At 39.8% G+C, this 12,092-nt stretch overlaps 1 protein-coding gene across 4 annotated transcripts in view; it reads right to left on the bottom strand.

Annotated features, from left to right (window-relative positions):
* WDFY3 (WD repeat and FYVE domain containing 3) overlaps positions 1–12,092 on the bottom strand; it is a 238,448-nt gene that overhangs the window by 60,458 nt on the left and 165,898 nt on the right. For all 4 annotated transcript variants that reach the window (XM_045989611.1, XM_045989613.1, XM_045989612.1 and 1 more), the window contains 5 exons: positions 6,654–6,753; positions 4,558–4,718; positions 3,212–3,441; positions 2,010–2,119; positions 67–249 (listed from right to left, as the gene is read on the bottom strand). In XM_045989611.1, the coding sequence (XP_045845567.1) occupies positions 67–249; positions 2,010–2,119; positions 3,212–3,441; positions 4,558–4,718; positions 6,654–6,753 (784 nt within the window). The remainder of the gene's footprint in view (positions 1–66; positions 250–2,009; positions 2,120–3,211; positions 3,442–4,557; positions 4,719–6,653; positions 6,754–12,092) is intronic.

The following is a 12,092-nucleotide window of genomic DNA, read 5'->3' as shown; positions in this document are numbered from 1 at the left end:
AAGTGCACCCACATACTCAGATGCATGTAAATCTGTTAGTCACATGACCTCTGAGGCCTCTCTTACCCAAATGATTCTGCCAGCATTTTAAACCAGCTTCTTCAATGAGCGGCCTTGCTACAGCTATGTCCACGTGACCCCTTTCATTCACAGGTAGAGTGACTTTGAAAAGCTCCTCCAAGGCTTGCTTCTTACTGTGAATCAATTCAGTCCAAACTCTGTTGACAGCTTTTATGAGAAGCTGACGCCCTAGGAAATGAAAACAACAACAATAAAAACACAATTTATCAAAAACACAATATAAAGGTAGTAATTTTCTTCATGCCTTACATCTAAGAATCTCATCTACAGTACTTAATTGTAAAAAAAAAAAAAAAAATGCTTCAGATAGTATTAAGTTCAATAAAAACTACTCAGATAACCAAAAATGCGGTTGGTTACTTGAAGAACTTAAAAAAAAAACAAAAAAAAACCAACTTCGTCTGTATGCAGAAGATTGCATTTTTTATTTATAAAACTGGAAATTACATACACATCTCACTGTCTAGCTCTTCTGTATAAGAACCTTGCCCATTTTTTTTTTTTAAATATTTTATTTATTTATTTGACAGAGAGAGGTCACAAGTAGGCAGAGAGGCAGGCAGAGAGAGAGGGAGAAACAGGCTCCCCACTGAGCAGAGAACCCGATGCGGGGCTCGATCCCAGGACCCTGAGATCTCGAACTGAGCCGAAGGCAGAGGCCTAAACCACTGAGCCACCCAGGTGCCCCAGAACCTTGCCCATTTAAAAGTAAGTTTTACATCTGACTATTTAAAATAAATTCAAAATTAAGTTAGTTGTTCTTTAATATTTTGCAATAGGCAAGAAATAAGTATTTTTAAAAGAACATTTACTATTAAACCCCATTTTGCTTTGGACTCCTTGCTGATTGGTCTGACTCCTGCTCTAGACCAATCTTCAGAAAGCAGCAGAGTCACCTGGACACCTGTTCAGATTGCTGGTCTCCACCCACAGAGTTTCTGATTCAGTAGATATGAGTGGGGCCAGAGCATGTGCTTTTCCAACAAGTTCCCAAATGATGCTGATGTTATTGGTCTGAGCACTTTGCTTTGAGAAACAGTGTTCTGGGTTGTCAGTTCCTTGGGGGATGTTCTCAGTGTCTGGGCTTCATGATGTGTTAGTGAAGGATAGAGAATAAATTAATGCTTAAATGAAGGAAAGAACAAGTGGTGTACTTCCAAAGGATAAAATCATATGCAAAACTACCACACTGTATGGCTATGGAGACAAATACTTTTACAGTTATGACTTTTTGACCAATTTGCAAATTAGAAATGAATCCACTCTGAAGATTTTAATTCATAATACTTATAAAAATCATTGGGAAAACTATATTAAAAGAGAAAATGAATAAAAGAGAATAAAAATGGTAGTAGTGATGACCTGCCTCAAGTAATATTTGCACCTCTAATGAGACCTAACACTGTCTAACACTACCAACAGGCAGCGCTCTTAATGGTAAATGCCACATTAGTATTGATACTACTATTTGTGCAAATGTAAGTATCATCAAATCTCCCAGTGTTACCATGAAATGTTAGGGGCTAGCAACGTAAGGAGAGCTCCAGCTGGTGGGCTGGTTTATGATGGTGGGCATATTGGCGTATGTTCAGGAGGGACCTATTGGAGCACTGGTTGCCAACACTCGCAGTATCTGAGGTGAGGTTTTTGGGAGGGGACAGAGTCTATCTTAAAAATTGGAAATGAGGGGTGCCTGGGTAGCTCAGTTGGTTAAGCGTCCAACTCTTAATTTTGGCTTGAGTCATGATCTCAGGGTCATGAGATCGAGCCCTGGGTCCAGCTCTGCACTGGGCATGGAGCCTGCTTAAGATTCTCTCTCTCTCTCCCCCTCCCTATTCCTATGTTCATCTCTGTCTCTTAAAAAAACAATTCTTTTTGGCAATGGGGAGAGGGGAGAAAAAAGGAAGAAAACAAGTCGAGGTAATTACCTTCACTAATATCTTGGCTGTAACCACCGTCTGGTTCAATGTCAGAGGGGATCATAATGTGCCATGTAGTCATGCGGGCTTCTGCTTCCAGTCCGAACCCGTCCACGTTGCTGAAAAATTCCAGTCAGTTTAAACTCTATGAAGGAAATGACTGTAGCTGAAAGCTATAATGACTAAGTATAACCCTGCAGACACAAGCAAATGCTGGCTCTATCACCAAGTTCCCAAATTGGCAGACAGATACTCAACAGATGCACAACACAGAATTACTACTTCATCAGGAACATGCCATTTCATAGGGTGATCTCACAAATCCACCCGGCCAAATGTAATGAAACTAAACAACAGCATCAAGATGGGCGTCTTAATATTTAAGGTGCTTTTGGTTACTATTAACATTCTTACCTAAAAATTACCGAAAGTTCCTAAGAACATTTTCCTCATGGGCCAAGGCACCATCTCCCCCACAGTCTTTCATTCCATCACCCTTCACTCAGTTGCAGGGAGATACTTGCAATTCCCCCCAAGTGCCATATTCTTTCCTTCCCCGGGCACTCACGCAGATGGCTCTCTGCTCCCACATCACTCTTTCTCATCCTCAGTGGAGGGCTAACCTCCTCAAGCATGCTCCGGTTATAACTCAGCCGGTGTTTCCTTCCCGTTCGGGGCACCTGTTCCAAGCTCCCAAAGCACCATGCTTCCAGCAGAGCACTTGGCACACCTAACTGTCTCCCTTCCTAGAATGCATGTTCCAAGATCCTGCCATGGAGTCTTTCTTGCTCACATCTCATCCCAGTGCCTAATTCAATGTCCAGACATTAAATAAGAATCCGTCAAAGCAATCATTGGAAAAATCCTAATTTTACCCACTTCACGCAGAGCACTGCATTTATTCATTACATTCTTTTCTGTCCTCTTAACCTCCAACAATGTGTATTTTATTTTTAAAGTAAACTTTCTTTTAAATTCCATATGTGACATAAGGTGATGAATGTTCAACTTAAAGACAGAAAATTAAAGGGAAAAAAGCTCATAATTTCAGTGCACAAATGTAACCCTTGTCTCTTCTATTTTCCACGAAGTTTTAAAACTGAGATTAAGAGGAAAAAGAAATGTTACTATCAAAAAAGTAGAACAAAGAATTTTGGTGGAAAAATACAAAAGACAAATTCATGGCAGCAAACTGAATGTGAAAAAGTTACCTCCCAACATGCAGATTAATAAGGCAGTGAGCCAGGCAGCTAATGAATTCTTGGTCGTGGTTCCCAGGCCCCAGGATGAGGTTCCTGTTGACCGTCAGCACCCGGAGCGAATCTAGGAGAGCTACCTGCTGCGGAACGGTTTTGTGTGCCCGTGAGAACTGGTACAAGATGGTCCTGTTGAGGCAGTGATACACCGCATCGAGTGACAATCCCTGGGATCTTCGTTTGGACTAAAGATGGGAAAGCAACTACGCTTAGTAAAATGGACAAAAATAAATGGTCTGCTTCACATTAACATATCACATTAGGTCTACTATGCACCAGGGGCCATGCTCAGTACAGGGTGCTAAGTTAAAAACCAAAAACCTCTTGCTGTGATGAGGATCGGAACCCGAGACACATAAATGTAATTTGACGAGCTGAGAGCCTCGTGCCCCAGTGAGGAGAGCCGTTAAGACTCTGCAGAACAGAGAGGAGTGGCCTGTCTGAGCACGTGAGGAAGTGCTGTCCAGGGAAATCTCCTACTACACTTGTCTGTGAGAACGATCTCTACTCAAAATGACTGGGGAAAACAAATAACCTAAAAGCTTAGTAAAAAACTTCTTTTGATGGTCTACTCTCGTTTCCCTCTTAGAGAAGATTCACTTGTAAACTTTTCTCTTTGGCATAAATACAAATTTAGCTCTTAAAAAAATTCTTACATCACATGAAAGAACCTATGCACTGTATGCACATGATAACACATGATAACACATGATAACAGCATTTCCTAGTTTCTGCAGTACATGTTGAATAAGATTAAGCACTTGTGGCAAACCAGGTCCACATTCTTTGGTCAAAGGTACCGTGCACTCACGCACATGCACACACACACTCACTAAATGACACCTGCAAAGACCTACAATGAACGTTGTGAAGATTTCATTACAAGAAGAAAATATTCCTTTACTATCAACTCTTCTTGCTCTGTAAACCTTTACACACAACTGTATCACAGTGTAATGAAAAAAGCCCTATCAAATTGTATCAGCTTAAGGTATTTATTTAAACCAAAAGGAAGCTATCCAGGTATCTGGGTAGCAAAAAGCAACAGCAGTGGGGAGGTCAGTGAGAGCCCACAGCTCAAGAGAACCAGGCAACTTTACAAGGGACAAGTTGGCACAAAGGTATGGATGGGGGGAAGGGTTACAAGTGTACAGTTTTTATTCACTTTCAATAAACTGAGTTTTATATTAAATATTAACATTATCTTATTAGTTACATTTATTTCCAATAATTTTGACACATTAGGAAAAGTTTTTCAAGGAAAAACATGTACTCTAAAACCAACAGTGACAATAGATTACCTGTGCAATTAGTTGAATTATAAAATCTATAAGAAGTTTAGATTCTTTGTTGAACATGCCTTGCCAAAGTTTGTCCACCACACGTTGTGTGAAATAAAACACATTGTTCACCAATACCTGGTAGCTTCCTCCACTGGTAATAGGCAGAGATGCATCTTCTCCTAAATTTGAGCAGGGGAAAAAGAAGTCTAAGAAAACTGCTATCAACCAGCACAAGACCAGATCCTCCAAAAATGAGGCTAATGCAAAATGAGTTTATCTACTACACTTAGAAAAAGGACAACTAGGCTCTTAAGTACTACATTAAGAAGATGATATTTATGGCTGATAATCCTGATAAATATTGGAAGAAATAATTTCTGCAGGACAAGAGAGTTATGGATTGAGAGTGTGAAGTCTCGTATTGCTTGAGACTGTCTGTGATAAGCAAACAGCTCCTCAACTTAAACTGACAGCGACAGAGGATCTCTGAGAAAAAAGCTGTCAGGTTCTTAGCTTTGAATTGATTCTGCGTTAACTAATAATGGGTAAAACACACCATCAGACAACTCTGTTCTGAATATACCTTCAAGTGCAATGAAGTCATATAGGAGAGGAGCCGAACAACTGTGAAAACAAACTACAGTTAGTGCTGGTGGGGCCAAGGGGCACCTCTCCTTCCCTCCATGATCACCTTCAGTCCTGTTTCACCTCAAAAAGGTTCCCAAGTGCCTTCGGTGTGTTTGCTGTGGACACACTACTTCAAGACTAATCCCCCTAACCAAAATGCCCTCCATGAGCCCCTCCTTCCTAGAAATTCTGGAGCCCCACTGAGTATATTATTCCTACCTAACTCTAAATTACTCCATTATGTAAAACTCTTCATTTTGTATCTTTATATAGTAAGATGGGTACTGTTCTTTGATTAATATTATTACTTGGTACTCAAGTAGCCAATATGTTAAATCATTACTTTTCCTTCTCCTTTAAATTCTATCATTATTTTATATATAAATGTTAGCTCCACTGTAAATGTATCAAGTTTTGTATTTTTATTGTAACTAGATAGGGACATACAGAAAAAACATCTTAATGTGTTTTGAATTTACATCCTGGAAGCTATCCTAGAGAACATAGGGGTGCCTGGGTGGCTCAGTCGGTTAAATGTCGGACTCCTGATTTCAGCTCAGGTCACGATCTCAGGATCATGAGATCGAGCCCCACACGGAGCCCCGTGTTGGGCTCTGTGTCCAGCTCCGCACTGGGTGTGCAGCCTGCTCTCTCTCCCTTTCCCTTACAAAGAATAATTCTACTCATGAGTATGTATCTAATAACTATGTATAAATATTATATACATATGTGGCCCATATGAACAAGAATATTTATAGCAGCTCTATTTCTAACTGTCTAAACCTAGAAACTAATGAATGTCCCACCACAACAAATTGGACACATTTTATTTATTCATATAACAGACTACATAGTGATGAAAATAAATGGACTCTTGCTACAGGCAACAACATGGACACATCTCACAAATATGCTGAGTGTGAGGAGCTAGACTGCAACAAATACATGTTGTATGATTCCATTTGCAAAGTTCAAAAGCATGCGAAACGATCTCAGGACAGTGATTCCGTGAGCAGTAACGGGGTCAGGGCAGGAGGGAAGTGGGGGAGCCTGAAATGCATTTCTGTGTGGCCTTATATAGGCATGATGTCTTGGGTGGTCATTCATGGAGCTTTATGTTTGTAATTTGTTTACTTACAAGTACATCACAATAAATTAATTTTTTAAAGTATCAGACATTCATAGAAATGTAATCCATTTACATACTACGGTTTTTAAAACATTGTTTCTCTTTACTTGTCCTCTTCCTGCCACCTGAGTGTACAGATGTGGACAAGCAACTTAACTATTTCCTGTTGTTGACTCTTTATCCCAGATTCAAAGGAAAGAGCTAGACAGGCCTCTTCCTCACTACAGAAAAATACCAATATGAAGGAAAAATGCACAGAAAAGAAAAGATGAAGTTAAAAAGGAGATACACTAGGAATTTAGACAGAGAAGAGTGATTTTAGGTACTGTGATAACGTGAAAATAAAACACAGTATTACCCAATAAGACATCAGCTGCAAGCAAATGGTCCATCACACTATCCAAAATATAAGTCTGGAATTCTTTTTGCTGAGTTCTTGTAGATCTTTCAGGAGAAGCCTAATCAATGAAATTTAGAATTAGAAACAAAATCAACTAAACAAAGATAAGAGCTCAAGCATAGTTACAATATTATCATGTTTACATAGTTACATAAAAGAAAAACCTATTGGTAAATAATAAAACAAGACATGAGAGATGGTAGATAGGCTTATGCTTTCTTTTTCTTTTCTACAGAATCAAAAAGAAGCGAAAGTAAAACATTATCATCTTTTGAATCCAGCCCTCCAAAAACAGTATTCTAAGATTTTAAGTATTTAATAAATATTTGATAATCTACTAGTATACCTCACTTCCAAAGACAGCTGGCAATTTATTATGAGATACTGACAAAAATCATAAAGCCATTAAAACAAATACAAAACCTCAGGAATCTAGTAATCAAGGGGGTAAAGTCGATGGGGAGGGCAATATTTGTAACAAAAAGTTAGCTAAGCACGCAATTTAGCTCTGAGCTCCCTCAGTTTCAAGAAGGAGGGGAAAATGATGATATGGTTTATGAAGCTTTTTATTGTCTATAAAAAGAAGCACACTAGATTGTCAGCAAGGATGTTTTCCTAAAATTGTTCTTAGAGGAATGTTCTCTGTGGGTTTTTATAAAGAGGACAATGATAACCCTATAGGCAATACTTTTGATAAGTGTTTTATACAGTACAAAGATGTTTTTAAAAATTATCTTGAATAAAAGCCTGCAAGCACAAAGTTAAAGCACATTTCTCAGATGGCATTTCTGTTGGTAATTAGGGTAATATAACCCAGGTGCACAAATGTCCAGTAGCTAACCTGGGAGGTGGGTGGTAAAGCCGTGGAAGCCCAGCGGATAAAAGGTGGGGAAGCTCCTTTTGTCATCCTCAAACGCCAGCTTTTGGTAGGAGTCGCATATTGAACAATTCAACAAACTGACATAAAATTTTTTCTTAAAAAGAGATCTGGATGTTTTAGATACAGGCACAGTTCTGATGCTTTGTAGATCCTTGAATAGACAGATCTGGGACTAAGTTTATGACCACGTTACAAAAGTGGGCTTCAGACTACTATTCTTCATTTACGCTTGAAATGTGCTCCATTTTAAAAAACCCATTTCTTTCTATTCTGATTTTCAATGTGGTACTGATAAACGGTTTAAAGGAGCAGTTAAAATCTAAGTTCTATATTCAGATCAAGGATCTTACTCTAGGGATTTGGAAACCAACAGCTAAACCCAAGCTACAGCAAACATTTCTCTGTTTTGCTGGTAAGACATATTTGTTTTAAAACGACAAAATATGGGCCTAATGAGTACACTTAAAATAGTACTAGTGTTTAGGAATTGGGTTTGGTATCTATTTGGGAAAAAGTAAAGGACATGTCATGTTGTTTTTAATCTTAATAAATTTCCCTGTGTAGGCGAACAGCTGAATCACAGCGGTCAGCATGAGCGCCACAGACACCCACCACCTGCTTATCCCTCATGTTGACGGTACAGGGAGACCATAGCCCTACCAAAGGAAGAGAAAGTGAGAATGTTTAAGTGGGAAACAGACTGATGAGCTCTTGAGGATTACCCTGTCATCAAATCAGAGACCATTTTGTCAAATAGTTTAAGCCGATCAAAGTTTCCCAGAGGAAGGCTCTCCATTCATGGGAGGATTTAAACACTCCTGAAGATGACAGTGCTCATTCTGGATCATAACAACTGAAGGTGGTTAATGGGATAAGTAATACTGAGTACAGTTTATCAAATCTTAACTAGACAACGTTTTGGAGTCTGTGAACTAAAGGGCCACAGAACTCAGAGAAGTAGCTTCATCAACAATATTTATCTTTACTTAATTAAGAAATATTCTTTTGTATTCTGCATGGATTTAAGGCTAGGCTCAGTCACCAATGCACATTTAATCCTCTGAATCCCCTCAGAGAAGCTGTTATATGAGTGATTATGACCCAGAATTTATACTTGTTATTGGCTCTAATTGCTGGGTTTAAATGTTCTTGCTGAGATTTATTATAGCCTAACTTTTAAAGGATTTAAGACTTTATAAATGCATGCACAGCTGTCTCAAGGGTTTTGTTTTTTTTTTTTAAACATTCTATGGACTTACTATTATGTACCAGACACAGTGCTTAGTTTTATGTACATTATCTCAATCTGCAAAAATCTCACTCTGAAGTAAAACTATCACCCCATTTCAGAGATAAGGTCACTGAGGCTTAGAGTGGTTAAGTCACAACTAGGATTCAAACCTCAGTTTCTCTGATGGCAAAGTTCATGGTTTCACCTGCTATAACATACTCCCCCAGCTTTACTAAAAGTCTCCATATTGAAGTTAACAAATGCACACGAGTAACCCTGCTACTGTCTCCTCAGCCATCTTTTAAATAAACCTGGTTGGCTATACCAGGTTAACTGGGATGAGTTCAGGGCAGAAGGAAGATAAGAGTGAGCACTGTGATCGGCTCTGGCTTCTGGCTGTCAGGTGTCTTCCCTACAGAAACAGGGAAGCCAGTCAACACCAGTACTCAAAGAATCACAACCTCCTTTTTGCAGCTGGCAGACACCGTGCAGAATCTTCGTGTGCAAGGCCAGACAGCCCTGGGTGTCTGCCGCCCTCACTGAGGGCAGGCCGCTCCTGCGAGGAAGGCTTTCAGTGCTCTGTGGTTTGTCATGGGCTGAAGCCCTTCAAGAAGAGGATTTTGAGCTTCTTCATTCTGGCTACAATATTCCTTTTAGCTGATCTCTTCTCTCAGGTATGTCAGAGTTCTCTTTGCCCCCTTCTCCCACTTTCCGTCTGTTTGTTGCCCTAGGGTCAGCCAGGGTGGACCGCACACTGCTGGGAATGGGGAGGTCTCTTAGAAGATGGCTGGAACAGAGAGTCATGAACTCCAGAGACCACAGGAGAGTACTTGTGGCATCAGACAAGCACACACTCATTAGCTTTTCTGCAGGCAGAGCCAAAACCTTTTCTATCCGTTCCCTTGCACCTGCCTCCTGCCACCATGGTGGTATTCACAGGCCGCGAACTCCCTACGACGCCTGGTGGTTGACAGCAGACACGGGGAGTAGGGAGAAGAGAGGACCACCAGGGAGATGCTAGCATAGGCCACTGCAGTTTCGGAGGGAGTCTTCCGTGCCACCAGTCCCATGTTAGGAACCGTAAATATATGATCTCATTTAATCCTCACAGCAGCCCTGAGAGACACGTTCTATTTTTATACCATCTCAAAGATGGGCAAACTAGAAGGGATAAAGAGAACTCACAGTGGCCACAGTCACACAGCTATAACCAGCATACATTTAATTTCTCAAGATAGATTTTGCTGGTGATTTACATACACTTAACTCCCATAAAGATCATGCAGGGGAAACACTATATCAATCATTCCCCAGAGAATGGATTGAGCTCAGTGAGATGAAAATGCTTATACAATAAATAATAGGGCCGGAATTCAAAACAGGTACTTCTCACTCCTAAACCCATGCTCTTTCAATTAGTCCCCCTTGTACTTGGCCTCAATGGCACATTCTGGTCAGCTTATATGAATGGGAATCTCACTTTTATTAACTTCTAACAAAGATAATTTCACACATTCTTTTGTAGATCTAGTCAAGTAAACAGATAATCTTGTAGTGAGACTGAAGATGACTGAAGACTGAAGATGACCTGCCTCCCATATACCGAACTGAAAATCAGTTGGTTCAAACCCCATCCTTCATGTAGGTGAATGGTAAATATACAGGTAATTCTCTTCTTGAACTTCTTCAGAGATAAAGACTTCATAATCACAATATTCAAAATCATATGCTTGCTACTTATTTTTTACACCAAAGGAAGTCATCTAGTGCAATAAATGCTTGGTATGTTTATTCTGTACATGCACTGTGTAGTAGCATTGAAGCTCCTCAAAGTATTAAGTTAATTTTTAAAAGCCAATGTGTATCTCTCCTGTTAGATGGTATCATATCTTCATGTTTGAGAAGAACTGCTAGGATGCAGTTATAGTTAAATGATTTCAAAATACAGGGCGCCTGGGTGGCTCAGTGGTTTAAGCCACTGCCTTCAGCTCAGGTCATGATCTCAGGGTCCTGGGATCGAATCCCGCATCGGGCTCTCTGCTCAGCAGGGAGCCTGCTTCCCTTTCACTCTCTCTGTCTGCCTCTCTGACTACTTGTGATCTCTCTCTGTCAAATAAATAAATAAAATCTTTAAAAAAAAATGATTTCAAAATACAGAGAAGAACACACCAAACAACCATACTAAGTCGGTGAAAGATTAAAAGACATGTGAAAGGTGGTGACTAAGTTTAAGGAGTTTATAACGTACCTGGGAGTTTCTTGACATTCCCTACTTCTCCCTGAAATGTAACCCTAGCCACCCCTAACTCCCAGTATAGCCAGACACAATTCCACTGCAGGGCAAATTACTCTCTGCAACAATGAGAATGTTAATTCAAGGTTAATACATGTTGTATCAAACTTTCCTGTTGAAAAATAAAGAAAACCAAGATAAAAGACAATCATATCATCTATTAGATGACACAGCTAATCTATATCATCTAATATAGCTATTAGAATTCCTGTAAGACTGAAAATACTGTACCAGATAAATCTCCCCATATATTCCACACGTGTATTTTATTGCTTGGCTCGGTTATGCTTTCTTGCACACACTCTTCTAAACTTGATCATCCTGTCATGTTCTGATCACCACCTCATTTTGCATAGAGTGCTTCAAATTCCTACCCAATCCACTAAGATACCAGCCATCTTGCTTCTCAATGTTTTCCATGAGGACAAGCTCTACCAGGCATGCTTTTAAACTCTACCAAATGTATTACTGATGATAATGATGATTTTCCTGCCAATATTAAACATTGTGGTCCTGGTTAAAATGCTCAGCATGAATGGTATCTGAATTACATTAGCAATTTCTTTTCATTGACTGAGTGGAGATACTTTCACATGAGTAAGATAAAATATCTCCTATGGTTTTAAGGTTTCAAATAAAAAGTTAACCGTGTTAGCCACTAGAGGGAGCAGAGAAAGTGCAGGTTCAGTTGCCAAATGGCTGAGAGCCTGTGGGAAGTTCCCCAGAGAGATAAGCAGTCAGTCTTCTGCACTGGCTGAATCTTATTTTCAGAAACCTGGGAGGAACTGACTCTGTAACCCTACTTATAGGAAGTGACCAAAAGAATATGAGTGTACAGCAACTCGTCATATACTAAATTCTCTATGGCCTTTTGAGATTTTTTTTCTAGGTAAACATTTGGTTTTCAGGGACGACCAATTTCTAGTGCCAGGAGGGCTCATTTTCCGGTGCGTCAGCTGCTTCACATCATTTATTAGGAGAATGGGCAGGTAC

This window comes from Meles meles, chromosome 2 (genome assembly GCF_922984935.1).
Source record: "Meles meles chromosome 2, mMelMel3.1 paternal haplotype, whole genome shotgun sequence".
In the NCBI taxonomy this organism is placed as follows: domain Eukaryota; kingdom Metazoa; phylum Chordata; class Mammalia; order Carnivora; family Mustelidae; genus Meles; species Meles meles.
The sequence above is the reverse complement of the archived record's forward strand: the minus strand, read 5'-3'. Positions and strand labels throughout refer to the sequence as shown.